This window comes from Platalea leucorodia (genome assembly GCF_965183815.1).
Source record: "Platalea leucorodia genome assembly, chromosome: 4".
Classification (NCBI taxonomy): Eukaryota; Metazoa; Chordata; class Aves; order Pelecaniformes; family Threskiornithidae; genus Platalea; species Platalea leucorodia.
The window spans coordinates 10189233-10209274 of record NC_138826.1 but is presented as its reverse complement, the minus strand read 5'-3'; the positions used below and the strand labels follow the sequence as shown (position 1 = coordinate 10209274).

Here is a 20042-nt window from a genome sequence, read left to right as displayed (position 1 = left end):
GTGGATAGCATTTGTATATTCTAGTCCATATGTACCATATAGAAACATGACTATGCTCAGAGACTTCAGGAGTGTCCACAAACCCAGCCCTTCTCTGAGATTGTTTCCCTCATATTCTTAAATGAGCAAACCGATGCAGCGGAATGAATTTCAGTCTGTTCGAAATACAAGTGCTCCCTACTATCTGAATATAGCATCTGTCAAATATATAAAATAATTTCTGTTAAATACTTTCATTCATCCATCACAATTTTGAAGCAATCTATCTTTCCGGTTCAGTTGCTTTTCCCCAATCTTTCAATAAAACGAGCACTGGGCAGACACCTAGAAGACATAACTTCCTACAGAGTACGCCAGAAAGCAAGCACCTCTTATTCTAATAATGAAAGATGTAAGAATTAGATTTATTGTCTCAATCCCCTTGTCTTGTAAGAGGCCACCAAGGTTGTCCCCACTACTAGCAATACTGATTTAGATTAGAAAAACACTTAAATTAGGACAGGGATTCTTCAAATTACAATACATTTTAAAGCATCAATAATTTCAATTAAAAAAAAAAAAACAAAAAAAAACCAAAAAAAAACCTCTCCACATCCCAGATAATCTTTTAAATCATTCCTCAAAGTGCATAGCTGTACCTCTGATGTTGATCCTGCAGACGATCTACAGTTTTGACTCTGTCCAACAAATTCTGAATTTCAGTTTTCTGCCTGTTAATGATTTCTTTATACTTGGATAACTCATCTTCTGTTCTTAAACGCTCATCCTCTAGACACTTTACCTAAATAGAAAAAAGAATTAGAAACTATTCTCCCAAACTTCAGAGCTAAATTATTCTGATCAAATGTCTAGATTGTTGTACAAAGCTCCTGTGTTATTTTTTGGTGATTCCAAGTAGCTTAGAACAATACCCCAAATATTTCAAATCAAATACAGTCAGAAAAATAAACAGACAAAAAAATGCAAAAAAAAAATCAAATTAAACAAGTGTGATTAACATTAGTTTTGTCCAAAGACTCAAACTTATCAGTCTAATGGACCAGGATCCAAAGACACAGTCTTTCCCCAGTTACCAAGCCAACCCCTTATTATGTCTTCCTCTCTTTTTCTAAGGTCCTATTGAGCTACAACCCTGCTCTGGATAGAGGGACTGGCACACTAATCTGTAGACTGGTCAGAAGTTACGGGTAGCATGTACTCCTTATCAGGGGTCACATGTATGACTGCTACAAAACTAGCTTCACAGGTAGGAACAGTTTACAAGTATTTTTAACTTCCCAAATTTACTAAATTTACAAGATGTTTACTAAAACATTTCTCACATTTCAGTCAAATGAGGTGCATACCATGAAACAAACCATTGTTGTACTATGGATCAACTGATACGCCCTAAGAAAGGCTACCCAGAGTCACAGTTACATATCCTTTCTAGTCTCATGCCAGCCAGTCTTTAATCACACTGTTTATTGCAAAAGAAGTAAAAATACAATTAACAGATTGAATACAGTCTCATTCCAAAACCCAACACTATGCCTTTAGCCCCAGTGCAATCCAACACAGCACACGTTACCTTTGTTCTCAGTGTTCGAAGCTCATCCATGCCTTCTTTAAATGTTCTCTTCAAGTCTTCCAGTTCTTTTATTTTTGCATGATGCACCTTTTTAAAAAATGAGAAGCTCCTTGAGAAATCTAAATGGACAGTGGCATCTCCTGGGATGTAAAAAAAAAATCTAGGCCAATGCAGGCCACCACAACAGCTGAGAGGGCTTAAGGCAGAGCAGATACCCTAAAGGTTTGTTCTACTTATTCAAAAAGCAAAGCCTAAGTGTTTCTTTATTCTCAGAAGAACTGAGAACAAAAGTGAGATTACACACTCTGGTTTTAGGTGTACAAATCTAAGCTGCAACAGCCCCTGGGGAAAGTTCTAGGGAAGCCGAAGATGGCATATGCACATATCAGCCGTGAGCAGGTACTAAATCATTAGAGAATTTAGCTTTTGGGCTAGCAAATCTCTACACAAAACAGAGGCTGTTCTCTGTCTCTCCTTGCCATACAGCTTGGCAAATTACTGGTCAGAGAAAGGCCTGCCTATCATCTGAATTTGTGCTCTAACTTACAGCAACATTCATCTTTATAAATGAAAGAGCACTTATTTCCTCCTCATTATATTATCCTTTCCCCATAACTTTGATTTTAAAAAGTGCATTCAAGATAATAGCTAAAAACGTTCTCCAAAAAGCAGGGCTGGACGCAGACACCTGGGCTGTAGTACTAGGCCAAAAAGAAAAGTGTTTGGCAAAAATTGTAAGCAGCTTAAAATGACTCTCAAAATTAAAAACTCATGGCATTCTTAACTGTTGCCAACTGTGTTGTCTCCACACACCACATATTTACCTCCAGGTGATCAGACTTCTCCTGAATTTGTTTCTCTAGTTCTCCTTTAGTTACTCGGAGTTTTGCATCCAATTCATTTGATTTAATTTCTTCTGACTCCTAAAAGGATTGAAGACATTTAAGTACAGTTTTAGAGTTTTATGTTCCCTTTTCTGGTTTTATGAGCACACAGACAGCTTTTCACATCACTGAGTCTCTTTTCTGTAGGTACATATCTAATAATTCCAAACATGCCAAGAAAGACCCCCATACTGCATGCCAATCAAGACAAACATCTTCCCTTTTATTTAACAACTTTCCAAGTAAAGAATACAGTGATTAGTCATCTCAGCTGTGTAGCTTGCACAAGATAATTCTTCCCTGCTACAGCTTAAGATAGAAAGGGAGGAAAAAGAAGACTCAGATGCTAAACACTAATTACACCTCCTGAGAAAATGTGCCTACTTGATAGGTTTTTATCATTTCTTGACAGTTTTTCCTTATCTGGTCTGCTTCTTCTTTTGCTTCAGTTAATTTTGTTGTTGCATCTTTGAGGCGTTCTTTGGTTTCCTACAAAAACAGTAATAAATAATAGGTTAAACCTATTTATCTAACTTAATCTGGGAAAAGCATTTCTCATAATGAAAGTTTCCTATTTCAGTCTGGAAAGAATTAAACAACAACAACAAAAAATACGTGCAACATTATTTTTCCTCTTGTTTCCATTCAACTATTACTTTATGCAATTTTGTTTGTTCCAACACTGAAAGCACAACTCTTGGTTATGTGTCATGCACACTCTCAGATGATAGATTTAACACTATCACATAAAAACTAAACTAAGATGACAGTTAATTAATACAAAAAAAAAAATGGAGAGTTGATCACCAGATTAAACAGCATCCCCCCCATACATTCTCCCCTCACATCCTTTCAAAATTTCCATTTCTCTATCAATATCTTTAAGAGTGCTACTCCGACTTTTGCTGCAGGTATTCAATTTAAACAAAAAACACTTTAGAAACAGATTTTAGTACTATTTGAACAGTATAGCAACTACATTCCTCTGACTGTATTTTCATGTCATGGTACCAGTACCACTTCACTAACCTTGTGTGAATCCATTTCTGTTTTCAATTTGTTCTGAGCCCATTTTACTTTGATAACGTGAGAATTGATTTCTTCTTTCAATTTTTCTATTTCTCTGTTGAGTCGAGTGGCTTCACCATCCTAAGAAGAAATCATAGATTTTATTTTACAGATTTAAATCATCCAGTACTTCTACGACAAGACTCAAGTGTCAAGTCCTGCTCAAGTGTCAAATGCAGTTTTTTTTTCTTAGTGTCTGGATTTTGCAAAAGCATGCACAGACTTGAGTGCTCAATAATGCTTTAGCCCATAATCCAACAAAACACCCATCAATGTTCTGGTTTGAATAGCAAGGTAAGGCTGCATTACTGTTAATAGACATTAATGCCACATATCTGCTATAAGGCAAAGCACAGTCTAGAGTTCTGATCTAAAATAACTATCCCCTGGTAAGCTGCACAGTCCTCTTTGTTCTTTTTTGGCAAAAGGATGAGGAAACGCAGGTTCAAAGCGGTAAGGTCATATATTATACAAGGCTACACACAAAAACTGCGAGACCAGTGGAATGGTATTACCAACCATACAGGTGCAGACTAGTGTGAGCACTGACAGCAAAATATATGGAAGTCAAATCACTAACGTGTCAGTCAGTGCCAAGAAAGGATGTTAACAGAAGCACATTGCTGCCGTAACCTTGTATACCACTATCCACAAACCACTGCATTAAGCCAAATTTCCAAACTGTGTTTCTGAAGTAATAGGTTCATCTTACCAAAAAAGTTTAAAGCAGCACCATATGAGGGCAGCACAATTCCTGTAAGGCTCTAGTGTAATCCTCAAGAGTTATGAAGATAGACAGTATGTTAAGTTTTGTTTAGGAAACCTGAAGTCATGCTCCTACTTCCTGTTCATGTGGAAGAGGACACTGAGGTGATTTTTTTGTTTCAGAAGTATAATTTTTAGGACTTTTAAGATGTATTTTTCTGATTGTTTTGTGCATGGTACAATTGCTCAGAAGAGGCCCAAATCAAAGTTTGAAACCCATCAATTTTTGGACCTTTTACGTGAAAGAGAACTGTGGAGCACAGCTGTGAAGCACAAATTAAGACGACCTGGATAATTTTAAGAGGCTGGTGGGAATCTCTTACTGCCTTCTAAAAAATGGCAAATTTTTGGAATTGGGCCTGAAAAATCCTAGTTCTTTACTACCAATTTTTAGTAGTACAAAAGAGAAAATACAGAGTGAAAACATAGGAAAAAAAGCAAAAAAGGCTGCAATAATTTAATGCCATTATAGCCTTTTAAAAAAGAATCCAAACAAGCTAGAAATTCCCTCAAAATCCAGGTGTCTGCAACAAGCAGTCTTTTCAATTTTGTCAAAACCCCCTCACCTTTCACAAATATTCACGGAAATATTAAAAGGAACTTCAAACAGATGACAATGAGAAGTCAGTAACTTCTTCCCCTTCCCTTTGAGGAAAGGGGTTTTCACAGCTATACAGCAAACCAAATGAAAACAGGTTTCTTTCACCAAGCACAACAGCAAACAAGTGATAAGGTTGTTCTGATAGTATTTTTAATCATTCAGTCAAGTCACACAGCAATACTTAGACCACCTTAGTTTCATAGAGCTGGTGCAATCTTCCTTTTTCCTGAGAAAGTTGTTTGATTTTATTAGTATGCTTTTCAATTTCTTTGTTTGCATCTCTCACTCTTCTCTCAAGTATCTCCTTTTCCTTTCGGAGGTCAAGTGACTCCTTCTCCCCTCGGACGTATTTCATCACCATTGTTTCCTTTTCATGGCGTGCTTCTTCACATTTCTTGTTTGCCTTGAAAAATATTAAAACAGAATGAATCAACCTTGTATTTCATAATTAGCTTTTATAAGACACTACCGGATATTTTCAGTATTGCAGTGTAGTAGCATAACAAAGTAGGACTCAAAAGCTCCAGTTTTGCCAAGATTAACATTAGATCCCTCTTAAGTACTGGAATTACTCATACTTCTAACAGTAAATATACATCTAAGCAGCTGCTTAGTGTACGTTTAGCTTCACAGCTAAACATCTCAATTAAGTTATAAATACATTAGTAATTTGGAATATAATTTGTTGTTTCAGAAGGAAAGAAGTGTATTTGGTAAGTTTTAGTAATAAAATAATTTTGCAAATACCCAGTACCAGTCCTCTGTCTTCCTTCATCCACATGTCAACTGCACAATCATTATCCAGTGACTTATTTTTCAGATGGCTTAATTTTAGTGGCTTTTTTTTTTTTTTACAGATCCTCCCCACTGCAGCACTAACAAATTCTACTTCAAATAAAAAAAAAAAAAGAATCAGACACTGAGCTTTAGAATTCATACTAAAAGAGAAAATACTTGGCAAAATAAAAAGGAAAAATCATCTCAGCTCTCAGTAATACATGAGACAAAAATAAGAGCTTTGTGCTGGAGTTGAGAAAAATATTAATTTTGTGATAGCCTGTCTGAAAAAAGCCACTGCCAGCTTTTACCTCCTTTTGAACCAAGATCAGCTTACAGGTCAGGAAAATGAGATTTCTTTGAAGGCTGAATTCCATACATATAAACATACACAGTCAAGAGTTATCAGGCACTCTAGAATATTAACAGCTATTTAGAAATTCACTGATGCCAGTTATACAACCGCACGCTAGTAGTGTCAGTTTTGGAAAATTTTGCCTTACCTAGGCTGCATGTTTCCTACAAGAATCAAGTTTGTTCATAAGATGTTCAATAATTAAAGGTTTTCCATATTACCTGTTCCATTCGAAAGGCCATCTCTTTATGCAACTGCTGAATAGCATTTTTGGCTGCTGCATCTTGAGTTAAAAGTTTGTCTTTACTAGCTTTCACTTCTTTATTAAGCTCTTCCATTCTTGCTTCCAGCTAAAAGACAACATTATGATATAATTATAGGGAAAAATAAGACATTGATGGTGTTTTGTACAGGCAGGAATATTTCACACAAAATTAGGTGCTTCAATAGATATTTACCTGTATTTTGCACTTGTCAAGCTGCAACTATCCATATCAACATCTAGCTTTGCATTACAGTACAAGCATGAGAGATGTCAATTCTCATCTTCAGTAAGACTGAAGATGCATCAAATCAAGTAAAACATGAGGCAGAGCAATTTACTACACAAAAAATTAGACTTGACAGCAAATGGTAAGATGCCAGAGCAGAGCTGGCTGCTCTCTGAAGTTGTTTCACCTTCCACCCTTTTGTTGCTATCCCTGTGCCATATCCTCCACCATGCCAGCAAAGCAGTCATGCATCCATACTGAACTGGACTGGGAATGAATTCATTGAGAAATAACTCAGTGAATAAAGAGGCGTTTAGTCATTATGCTGGCACTTTTTTTTAGCTGCCTAGTGAACCACGTCAGAGCCCTGATCCAGCTGAAGAATAATTACCAATGTTCAACTGGAACACTTCCCAGAGCATGTTCACTGCACAGGCGTGCAAGTTCAGCAGAAGAAGCAGCAGCACTAGCGCAAGAGCAAGTGGTGGCTACATAAGCTGTAATGCTGCCCAAAGGTTGTTCAAATTGTGCCTTAATGACTACCCTCTTCTTCCAGGGGAAAGACAATTCACCAAGGTTAGTTTTGTTTGGTTTAGTTTTGGAGGGGGTGGGTGGAGTGTAAAAAAGTACAAGATCTCAGGGCCAGGATCCTACATTTTTGTGCAATTCCACATGACTACATAAAAGGCAAGAACAACCTAACATGCTTCTGTTACCACACAATGAATTGATCATACACTCTTCAGCTTTGCAAATGTATCATTGCCCATACAAAATAAAAGTTTTACACATACAAACATGCACGTACAGTTTGCTTGCAGTTGTGAGTGCAGCCAAGCTTTCATGGACTTGAAAGCTACCAGAAAACACTAATTTAGAAATTGTAACATTAAAAAGCTCACATCACAAACAAAAAACCTGAAGTGTTTCACTGCAATGTATCTTACAACTCCAGGTGCTATCCAACTACAATATAAAAGTATTACACTCCAAACCCGTGTTTTCTGAAATCACCTGCAAGCATGTACAATCACAGACTCTTCTTATCTGAGCAGAAAGCAAAAGAAAGCTCCCTCACAAATTTTTTTTCCCCAATGGGATAAAGCAATTGCTGCATAATATAGCTTCATGAAATCATACAGTGCTATCATGGAAATACAGACAAGAGAGAACGAGTAAGCTGCTCATACTGATTTATTCAGGCATATGCAATTCCAATTTGTAGCTTAAAAATATGACTTTTCAATTCCACTTTCAATCACATCATGGATTTTCAAAGATTCTTTGAAATTAACCAAAGACAAAGTTTCTGCCTACATCAATACATTCCTCTGGACCACCACAAGCCCGACACACTGCTTTGAGGACAGATTTCTGTGTGATGCAGACATTAACACAGAAAGCTGACAACTAGGGTAGTATCACCAGTACTTTGACAAACAGAAATTAGTAATTTAAATGTCATCAGTTGCCAGATTTCTAAGCTGTAATCAGTTTATAAAGCTGGGCCGACAAACTGTAGGAACATTAGCAGATAACTGTGTAACAGAGAAGCAATGACACCTGATGCGATACCTTTTCTTCCCACACTAAAACCAGCCCACACCAATGCACACTCTGTGTTTCTCTTTGGCCTGTTAGGGTTCTAACAGTTCACTCGGGAAATACCTGTATATAGAAACCGATAATACCAAAATAGTGTGCAAGATCACAGTTAATATGCTCTACTCTTTATACACGTTCCACAAACTGTTAACGTTTACAACTAACTACACACCCATCCACTTCTATCAGCAGATGCAGTAGCGAACAACAGAAGATAAAGATGACAAATTAAGAAGAAATTGGGCTTGATAAAACATTCGCATAAGATCTCCTTTATGTCTACATACAAGAAATAAATCATCCTATTGGGATAAAAGACTGAACTTGTCATTTTTTGATAAAAAGGTCTAACAGGTCTTCAACATACACTGTCTCCAGCAGGAAGCCGAGGTACACATAACCTACCCACCAAGGCAACCCGTGAAACGGGAACTCTCTTGACTTTGAGACTTCCAGGTACAGAACATTTAAGTGATCTGAATCTTCAAAGTCAGTTTATCCAAAGACACTAACCGGTTTTAGCCAATGAATAATATTTCTTGGAATAAAAAAGCAGATTTACCCTCTTAAAAAGCTTAGAATAATAAGCATGGGCATTCCTTCTCCTCTATGCTGCCAAGGACATCTTGTTAAACAGCGGCAATAGTGACATCGTATACAGGTGAGATACTAACCAGCACTTCTGTTTTATTATCTGTACCTGTTTAATAATGTTGAGGTGCTGCTTTTCTGTTTCTGTTCGTTTTTTCAATTCATCTTTTAAGTTGTCCTTTTCTGAGCAAATTGCCAAAATCAGTTCCTGATGTTTTTTATTTTCTTTAATCAACCTGTAAAGAGAAAAAAAAAAAAAAAAAAAAAAGAAAGAAATTAAGTGCAAGATACTTCAGTACTGATTTTTTTTGTTTGTTTGTTTTTAATTTTTTTCCTCTTTGCTCTGCAAATTTTCTTGGGAGTTACAGCCAGAAACACTAATGAAATGCATGAATGCCTTACAAAAACAAAACAGAAGTATGTTGTGCATGTGAAACAACTCCAAACCAGCAAGCAGCATCTTCCTTGCGAGCAAATTGCCTGTTTCCAGCATTTTGAGGTTGTTACTGTCCATGATGAAGTGAGACATTTGGTACCTCTGTGCCACTACAGAACTGTAAATGTTAATAATTTTAAGGAACTTGTAAGACAAGTAACTTCCAGTCAGACAGCTCCACCAGTCAAACGTCTGAAAACACAGGTACCGTACTCATTTCATGGATTGCTCAGGTTGGACCTTGAAGTTCACCACCTGGTAGGAAACGAAACCCTGATTTTCTGAGTCCTAAGTAGGTCTGTAACTACAACAGCACCCATGCTTACACTCCTTAGAAAGTTCAAATTTTTAGCAATAGTTTGTTCCTTTGTGGCCCAGCTGTTTGAAAACTGAGTTAAAGCTGACAGGGATTTAGTCTGACCTTCTACCACTGCAATAGAAGATAGTTATACAAAAAACTCAGAAGTTACATTGTCAGAACTGCTGAATAAACAGAGTCTCAAATGTTTAAAGATAGTTAGGTGGTGGATATTTTAGGCCACTAATTGCATGAATTTGTGGGAGGCATGCACTTACCTGAACAAGATATTTAAATAACCCTTTACATACACACTTTCATCTTGAGCTCCCCTCCTTTTAAAACAAAAAAATCTCTAAACTAAGCTTCCAAATTACAAGGAATTAAAAACCATCAGTGAAAGAGTTTAGCACTTCTGAACTCTTTTTTAATCTATTAATGAATATTCCAGGATTACAAATTCTTAATTCACACAATTGCTGCTCACTGATGTATCTTAGATCTGATCACAGGAGACAACTGGGCTATTTCCAAAGCAACGTTACAAGAAATTCTGCTGATTGTAAACCAGGGACAAAATCAACCCAATCCAGAATGCCCTTTGGACCAAACATTAAGATGTTCCACAGCAGTTTTACACTCTTGAGGTCAGTCCCCAAGAGTCAAAGGGGTGCAACCGGGATAGCAGCTGGCAAAAAAAAAAAAAAAAAAAAAAAAAAGAGAGAGAGAGAGAGAGAGAGACTGAAGACATGTTTATAGAAAAAACTTTCTGTGTGTATACATAATACACACATATATTCACGCAAACATTTGTCTCTAAGTAATTGGTCCATGGCTGAAAACACTGACCTGCCTTTGAGTTTACCGTAAACAAATAAACCCCAAATAACTTGTTCACTTATGATCTCCTGGAATTACAACCATCTACACACCCTCCACTTCAGATTCCCACTCCTCCTCCTCTGTAATCACTGAATGTCTAACTATGCATTCCTAAGCTTTCCAGTCATCAACTGACTTTCCTCACATTTATGATTTCTGTCAGAGGTTAACTGGTGAGGTGCAAGAGAATAGTACTCTCTGCTTTTGGGGCACCTCTTTTCCCTCTGCCTGGTTTCCCTCCCTTTGATGTCCTCTCATACCATGGTATCACAGTGCCTTATATGAAGAGTAGGGCACTCGTTTCCAGCTCTGCAAGCAGGAATAAATTTGAAGTTAGAGGCTACATTTTGTTAGCAAAAAACATTTCTAAAGTGGTAACAGAATACAACACACGAAGTGGGGAATCAAGAAATCAAGCAATAAACTGGCTTTTCATGAATATAATATTCTTTGTGCCTGGTAGAACTATTAAGCCCAGTTTATTACAGTAAAGTTTATAAGCCATGCATTTCAAAAGCCCTCCTATAAAATGTGGTAAGACAGTAGTTTATCTATATATGACATTTCCAACTCAAAAAATAGCTCTCGACTGATTAGCAACTTTGCTGGATTATGACAGGAGACTGAATACTACTTGAAAAATAAGCAAGCAGTTTCAAACTCATAAATGAAATGCACATAGTGGGAGTTAGTAATTAGAAAGGTTCATTTCTCCAAAGACATAGATGGACTGAATGAATCCTGGACTATTTTTATACCATGATTACTTTTACAGTATTTGAGTAATTCTAGACATTGGCAGGCTATTCAACTGAACAGTTGGCTATTCAGTTCCTGCCAAATTGCAGAAGAATTCAGAGATCTAAGCACACATTTTTATTTATAGGTACATATCACAAGTAAAAATAACTCCTTACTTAAAGAACATAATTTAAAAAACTCATTAATTGTCCTTACAACAACTCACAAGAAACTACTTGTTTCATACCAAAATGTTGTATGCAGTTGCACACAACACGCAAGCAAAATTGTTCAGTACACACTTCATTTGTAATGAACATACTCAAATACTCACTTTTTTATAGTTTGTTCTTGCTCCAGGTACTTATCTTGCACACATTTTTCAAATGCGGCCAAGGCATGTTCACCCTTCCGCACACCATTTGGGAATTTCTGTTCCTTTGAAAAATCTGTAGATAAGAGTTCAGACTCTATTTCCTTTAGCAAATCCTCCTGTGAGGAAGTCTGATGTATTGTGGAAATAAGCTTCTTTGTGCAGTCTGTGTCATAAGGGCTTTCTGAGTAGATTTTATCACTAGATTTTTTCACAAAGTCAGACTCCTCCCTTAGCTCCTGTAATATTTCCATTAATGACTGTTCTGTCTGATTAGGTTTTGGATGTTGTTGTTCAAATTCTTCACTAGATATATGTTCTCTTTTTGTGGAGCCTTCTACCTTTCCTTCAGAGCAGGTATGGGCAGAGCAGTCTGCCCCTCCACGCTGCTGCTCCTGTCTTTCTGCCAGGGCCCCGCTGTTGCTTATGCCAATAACTGCTGAATCCTGGTCCGAGGGCAACAACCTCGATTCCCTTTCCAAGACACCATCATCATCTCCAGTATAACTGATGCTTGAGCAGTCCTTCATTCCAGGTGTTTTATCAGACTTCTCGTTATCTAGGGATCTGGAAGAGGCATCGTCCAACAGACTGACTGGCTCCAGCGTGCTTTGCATTTCTGGTAAATATCCCTCCATCATTTTCCTTTGGAAATCTAGAAGTAGAATTCACAACATATTATATTCAAAATCAAAATTAAAAGAGATTGAGAGAGGAGAAAGAAAGGCTACTGAAAAGTAAAATTCAAGGGGTAAAAATATTTAAGATACATAAGCATTACGCAGTTTGTTGATTTTCCAGCTTTTTAAGTAAATGCTCCAGTACAAGTTTTTCTAAAAGACGGCGAGAAATCAAGGATAACAAACAGGAAGTAGTGGGACGTAAATGCCAAGACAATAAAAAAAGCAGAGCTTTTTAGAATTAATAATTCTATAATTTAGATCCACAAAAAGTCCAAGTCATCACCTCTGAAAAACAGTCAGACATAAAAGAATAAAAAAAAAAATCTAGAGCCTTACAGCTTTCATTTTCCTATACACTATTTGAAAGCAGTAATATGCCTTGACCTACTCATTTTTACAATATAGGGCGACTCCCTCATCCAGCCAGAATATACAACTTCCTTACTGTCACATCCTCACCACCCATACAGCAAGATGTATCTGTACCCAGCAACCTAAAGGAAGGATGAGGCTGGGGGAGGATGGAGGTGAGATTCTCTTTTCCCATCTGCTTTCAAGCAGCCAAAATCCCTTGCTGGAAGAGCACAGATGGCCTGCGGCAGATTTGCTCTCTCAAAAAGTAGCTTGCAGAGCAAACATTTGAGGAGTTGAAAAGCCATGCAGAAAGTGTTTTTCCAGAAGGATACCATATTGAGATCCAAATAGCCAGAACACTTATGGAAGAGCATGGGTATAATGCTCTATCTTCTTTCTCAGGAATCCCAGCTGGTCAGGTGTCTGGAAAGACTGCTGGCATTTTTAGCAAGCACAAGAAGCCCTAATACTATAATTTCCATTAGGAGAAATTCATTACAGCAGTCATAACTTCTAGATGCAACTCTATCCCCCGATACTGGATAAATTAGACTATTTAACAACAAGGCAGATTTTTCATTTATAAATTCAGCTCTGCTATTCCAACAATTATCTCAAAGGAATTTGCCATCTTGCAACACCAAGCTTGTTTTTGTACTTGCTTTCTCATTTGTTTAGCTTTCTCTTCCACGGCCACGCAGTCCGAGTTACTCAGATGCATGCTCCAGGCCCTGCGCTTGGACTCAGTCTGAAAGGAAACCCTTCGTGCTGCTGGGCTCCCCTCCTCCAGAGCCCTGCCTGATTAACCAACACTTAGTACTGAGGCTTACATTGTTAGAATAGAGGGATACATGAATCCCATTAGGGCTGTGACTAATTGCTACCACTATCACCTTTCACTATTAGGTATAAAAATCAGATAAGGAAAAAAAAAGCAGCAGCCTCAGCCCAGCTGTTTCTACCAGGAAATCCCATCAAACGAAAAAACTACCACTAGTATCTGAAACCAACAGTTGGGCTACAACTGCCAGTTAATCAATAAGAGGAAAGCATAAGGAAAACTGAGCATAAGGCTGAAAGCATGAAAGGGAACATGTCACAACTGGACAACAGTCACAAATCATCAAATGACAATTATATATTCTTAAGTAACAAGCAAACCACTTTTCCTTTTTGGTTTCAAAGCAAAAAACCTCAATGCTACAGCCCCCCCCAAACCAGTGTAAATCAATAGGAACCAGAAAGCAAACGGTAAGGAAAGCTACAAACGAGAATAGAGATGGTGAATGCAAGAGTTTATATAAAATGTGAAACTTTTACAAGGGCTCCCCATTTTACAAACAGATCTCCTCTGATATTAATAAAATCTCTGATTCCCCTTTGCATCAAAGGATTTATGCTTATATCAACACTGGAGCCAACAAATCTATCCGCTTGGTTTGTGCAGCCAAAACTATTGCTCTTTTGGTACCTATCTACTTTTTGATAACTTGTGCTAGTAAAGAAAGTTCACAATGTACTACTGTCATTCTAAAATTAAACAAACAAAAGAAACAGCCCCCACTGACGATCTCAATCTGCAAGCAAGGAGAAGGAACATAACTGCAAGAAAATGCATTCAGTTCGATAGTAGCAGAACACATTAGTTCCTACTTAATTAAAAAGCTGTTAAACACACAATGTTTTGAGACCGGTGCATTTAACACAGGCAATAACCATAAGATAATTTGCAAATGATGCAGTTAAGAGGGAAGAGAAGTTTACCTTCTAGTGTCTGTTCCCTCTTGTCACAGGTAGCTTATAATCCACACACTCAACTGTATAAAGAGACTGTATTAGTAAAAAGCTGAGGTACAATTTTTTTCCATAGTGGTTACTCCAGTCTATGTTCCTGCTGACACATTCTCTGGAATGATCAAAGTGGGTTTTTGGTTCATTTTAAGCCTTCTCTAAAGTCCTTTCTAAAATGTTATGAAACCCCAAAAACGTGCAGTTGGTTGATGTATTACTGTCTCAAAGCTGCTCACCACTGCCCAGCTGCTGCAGTTCACCACTCCCACAAGAAAAGAAGTGGTAAAATCAGGCATGTGAACTTTCATGTTCATTACCGTACCTAAAATCTCCAGTCCACTCAGCAAACTGGATGGTATTTATCTTCATATGAAAGCAACAGGTGAAAGACACAGCCCTGTTAAGACAGTACATTGGGAAGGATACTAAGTTTTCATCTTACCGTGTTACCTCCTTCTGTAAATAATACTGTGAATTACTATCAGAGAGAAAGATTAATCTATGTGGAAGCAGAAATACAATTATTTGCGTAACTCAGTTGCAGAGCAATAAAATGCCACCAGCTCCATATCCATAATATCTTACACTTAATATTTTTGTATCAAATGCATGGGGAATTTGAATAGTGACTATACAAATCAGTTAAAGCATGAAAAGTAAATTATGATGATTCAGTGTTCCCTGCAGACCTACTCTAATTTTCAGTGGTACCCAGAATATAATTTACCACATTAAGAATGTTCACAGCCTTTCCGATTCCAAAACATTGGATTTTAGCTCTATCTGTCCAAATCTTTCTGGGTCTGTTCACAACCTGAGCACATTTTTTTTCCCCTACTGCTGCTGGATAGTTCTAGTTTTCATGTTCTAAGTGCTAACTTTTAAATAGAAATAAAATCATAGAATCACAATTTATCTTCACATCAGAAATATCCAGACAAAGAAATCATGTGGAGCAACTGTCAACGCAATTTCATCTTGATATTCAAATGTCTCTGGAATACCCAAAGTTTGTTGTGCCTACCTCAGGCAACTGAATATAGCAGATACCTCTTTTATAAGACCAGAGACAGAAAACTAAAGAAAAGGCTCCTGCTTTGTAAGCAAAAGGGTTTGTGTGAAAGTAGCTTAAAATGATCAACATTGCCAGCCTAGCCCTAGCCAGTTGAAATGAAACATGCTAGTATTTGACTGTTTCACATCAAACATACAAATACAGCAAATCCTAGATAATATTTGGACACCAGATACATATTTGGTAGCATCCATCTTTTATTACCCTACCCATTCTTATAAGTGACTCTCCCAAAACCAGGGAAGTAATGAGGTTATGGTACCGTTCTCTTACAAAATACTGCACTAAGAAAACAAAATAGCTTAGTGTCTTTCATAATGTCTTTGGAAAGCATCAAAAGCAATCATATAAGGCAAATCCTGACTCAAGCAGATCACCTGTTTTCTGAAATGATATCTTGTTAATGCATCAGACAAACAAACCATGGTAGCTCAGCATACAGTATCTTGAGTGATAACACAGTGCTAGGTGGGCACTGGCCAACCTTCTTGCACTGTTTTGCTAAGTTTCTACCTTCAGCCATTCACTCTGCTCCTTCCTCAGCATTGATCATTATCTGAACAGTATGGCAAAAGCATCTTGCTCCTCAGTCCCCTCCATGTGGATGTTTGTCTCACCCTTCTGCTGCCTATGCCACAGGAGAATCGAATCACTACCAACTCAACTTAAAACGCCCCAGGTCAGAACTTCTCAAAGTATCATTTTGAGATTAGCCCAACCCAAGCTTGCCTGCCTGCATACCTTGAATAACAAGCCATCTTGTGAAACTGCCACACATCTAGCGTGGCATGTGGAAAGCTTTCTGTCACTGGCTCATAACACTTTCTGCTGCTGTGACAGGACTCTTCGCATTCACACAACTGGTCTGACCAGCTCTCCTCCTCCTCTGTTTTACAGCTCGCAGTCATTTTGACACTCTAACACACCTTCCCCATGTTCCTGTCCCTATTCTAAAGCGAAGGAGACAGCCGTTTGTGTTTCCCCACAACGCAGTGATACAAAGCAAAGCAAGAGGAAACACATCAATTCAAAACCTGGTGATGTGAGCGGCAGAGAATGAGGAACACGAGCGCAGCTCAGCCGAGCTTCCCGTACAGCCACGACGGACCCGCGGGCCCAGCTTGCACAAGCAAACCAAACACCTCTCTGCATATATGCATCAGAATATAGACAAGTTACCCTCCAAAACCAAAACTTTGCTTTTTTTTTTTTTTTTTAAAAACCAGACACTTTTTCTCATCGTAGATGTGTTCTTCTGAGAAGCAAGGAGCGTACATACTTTTCCTCATTATCTCACAGTATTTACAAAAACAAAGTTTAAATCTGCATCAGCGCATATTATGTCCATTTTAAATATTACATTAGTACTTGGAGAAATAGTTAAACTGCAGCCACAGGGCACACACCATTAAAGGCTAGTACTGGCAAGGGTCGCGACCATTTCTCATAGTACTGTAACTGAGATGTGCTTATTTGCTAAATTGCTGATAGCACAACTGACTGGCACCACAAGCAGGGAGCAGAGAGCCTGCCGATACGATGAGTGGACAGCACACCAACTTTTTAAGGCAGAAATGTCTCCTAGGTACGTGGGGGAAAGCAAAGACTCAGGAAACAGTATCTTTTTCATTCACTTTGTTACACAATAGAAACATCCTCTATTAACTGCTAATCATTCATTTAAGCTCTTCAATGAAGTATCTGATACAACATAAGTATTGATTATCTAGGGAGAACATCAAAAACCTGGATACGTAGTCCTGCAACATGCCAAAAAAAGAAGAAGAAATTTCTTCAGCCCTGCCCTCAGGGGCTATTCATAGATATGAGGCAATGAACATATAAAAAAAGCTTGCAGAATCACTGCATATAAAAAAGTTAAACTTGCAGATAAATAAAATGTACAAGCTACTGGAATTTATCTGGGTATTTCCATTGACATTCCACTGTCTGCAAGTAATCTATCTCAAGGTTTAAAATGACTTAAAAATTAAGCCAAATAATGTTTAATACTTAGCTATTTTAACAGTATAGACCAGCTCTGCAAACTACCAGTATGCAGAACAAAGGTCTTAACTTCTTCTATTAAATCAACCTGCTAAATGGACAACTTAAGTAACTTTTTCTTACGTAAGATTTGGACTCACTCTTGCAAGCTGAGTACGTACTATGCTACATCATGTTAGTTGGATTCCTGGAATAAAAAAAACCTCTAATAATGGTACTACATGATCGCTATGATAATTATGGTAATTAGGTACTTGTTTATAATTTAATTTTTACAGTGAAATGAAAATAGAATTTCCAAAAGAGCCATTGATACCATGTTTGAACACTAATTTGACTGTTTATTAATCCAAGATTTATTAAACTACATAAAATAACTGTATAAGAAAGTATGTGATCAGACATCAATATTTAGTTCCTGGACTAAAACCATAGCAACTACCTACAGAAATAAAAAGCCAATTAATAGCTAGAAGATACATGACACTAATTTTAAAAGCTCCTCCAATTCAAATTCTGATTTTAATACAACTATACATTCTGACAAATTAGGTTACGAGAATTAATTTTCACATGCGATAACAAAGTAAGTTTAATTATTCTTGGTTTAGCATCACTCTTCCAAGCATACTGTTAGACGTGACATCAAACACACAGATGTCAGAACACAAGCCATCAATGGATAGCTTCTACAGGTACAACTCTAAAAACAGGATTACAAATAAAAAAATATTTCAAGCAATACCTACACTGAACCACCATACTAACTCCTCTGTTCAACTTCACTGGAAGAACACTTTGTCTGAAAATTTAAGAACTCTGTATTTTTCTGTATTAGCAGACAGCTAAGACTTGTCATTTTAACATCAAAATTTAAGCCCTTCCTGACTCCCTCCCTCCCTCTTCTTTTCTTCCCCCTCTTTCTGCCCATTACCCACTATAAAGTGAAAGAAAATGCTGCAATAAACATGGAAGACAGAGGGAGGGGAAAAAAAGGAGCAACAAAGTTGTTCCTTTCCATACATGCTTTACCAGTAAATTCTCACTTCAGAGTCCTTTCACTGGCATGGAGAAAGGCAGTAGCTCTAACAGTCAATCCTCCTCTTTGCGGAAAAGTACATACAGTCTTACTTTTTAAGGAATTGACACCCTCATCCCTTGGCTGTCCGTTAGGTTATCCACTATACCAGTTGAAAAGCTTCCCCGCTATTCCAGTACTGCTAATTCCCAGCCACTAGAAGGTAATTCACGATGAAAACAATTCCCTGTATGCTTCCTACTGCCTGCACAGATCTAATTAGGAGCACAACCTTTCCCAGCTATAGCCTGCTATTCTGTTATTACAGGCATGCACTGAGAATCCGGTACATTTTAATTCAATATTATGCCATTTCAAACTGCCTGTCTTTTCAATCTTCTTATGCAGCACAAACATGATTCTTTTAAATCCCTGACTACAAAGGACTTTCATAAGCAGATGCGCTATTAATGCTAGCATTTAATTTCATAGAATAGATAGCTTGACCCAAGCTATCAACACTTATGTTGTAAATAGTCAAGAAGGAGGAAATGACTGTTTTAGTCAACTTCAAAATACACGTGAGATGACAACTAAAGAAACATATTAAATGACAACTATAGGAAGCATTTTCTGAGGTGTGGCTGCCTGGAAGAATTCGCTAACAAGGGAAAAAAAAAAGAAAGCGTGTGCCTTGTCACCTAGGAACTATTTCAATGGCGCACTTCTACAATAAACAGCTTACAGAAAGACAGAAGTGCGTGCCTGGGGTGGTTCTGTAAGCAAACAGACTGATGGTCAAGGTCCCAGGAAGCAAAAAACACTGCTATAAGAGAAAAAAAATATATTTAAGCTACTAAGCTTAAACATACTGTAGAGAAAGCAGAAAAAAAGGGAAGGAGGGACTAATGCTTCACAGGTGTGTGCATATACAAAAACTTGTTCAAACCAGGGTGGATTTTGAAAGAAAGTGAAGCACATTGAGATAAGTGACTGAGCCACAAAAACCTTCTGAAAGGGGAGTAATAACAAGAAGTTAACACAGTAAATGCAGTTCACTGGACACCAGGCATATTCAACCACACATTACATAAAATAATGGCCAGCAGCAGTCAATTATGTCAGTTCCTTTCAATAAGAAAGGGTTTGGCATCATCTTTTGTTGATGTTTTTCACTCATAGATGTGCTCCTAAGAGAGACCTTGTAGCAGAGTCACTGATGAAGAGGGAATCATCTACTCTCCAAACAAGTATAAATGCAATCCACAAAAGAGTGCAAACACAGCTCTCTCATCACCAGCTTAGACCATGCATGCTCGTCACTTCTGGATATGTAAAAAGCATCCGGACAGGTTTTATAGGATATGAAACAAGCTCATTTTTAAATAGAAGTACAAAAAATTTACGAAGCCACCCTCTTTCCCCTTCCATTTCATATCCGTCACAGCAGAGTCCTCAAATTTCCTTTAAGTAATAGACTAAAGTCTCAAAATGACCCAAAGCTGCCATACGGATACGATGTATTTCAGAGCGTAGGTGGGGACAAGGAAAGGAGTGATGAAGCACTCCAGGGCTCATGGGCAGATGACCCCAACAGTCAGCAGGGTCCTAAGTACCATGACCAGGCCAGGCAAGCAGCTAAGTGACAAAAATCTGGTGACACCAACACAAGCAGCC

At 37.8% G+C, this 20042-nt stretch overlaps 1 protein-coding gene across 5 annotated transcripts in view; it reads right to left on the bottom strand.

Moving 5' to 3' along the window:
• CCDC186 (coiled-coil domain containing 186) overlaps positions 1-20042 on the bottom strand; it is a 38471-nt gene that overhangs the window by 10662 nt on the left and 7767 nt on the right. For 4 of the 5 annotated variants that reach the window (XM_082310966.1, XM_082310965.1, XM_082310964.1 and 1 more), the window contains 9 exons: positions 11399-12092; positions 8817-8943; positions 6242-6370; positions 5079-5291; positions 3484-3603; positions 2839-2943; positions 2395-2493; positions 1571-1657; positions 639-781 (listed from right to left, as the gene is read on the bottom strand). In XM_082310966.1, coding sequence (XP_082167092.1) covers positions 639-781; positions 1571-1657; positions 2395-2493; positions 2839-2943; positions 3484-3603; positions 5079-5291; positions 6242-6370; positions 8817-8943; positions 11399-12078 — 1703 coding nt within the window. In that variant the 5' untranslated portion in view covers positions 12079-12092. Of the gene's footprint in view, positions 1-638; positions 782-1570; positions 1658-2394; positions 2494-2838; positions 2944-3483; positions 3604-5078; positions 5292-6241; positions 6371-8816; positions 8944-11398; positions 12093-14587; positions 14663-20042 lie in introns of all 5 variants that reach the window. The other variant, XM_082310967.1, reaches the window with a different exon arrangement.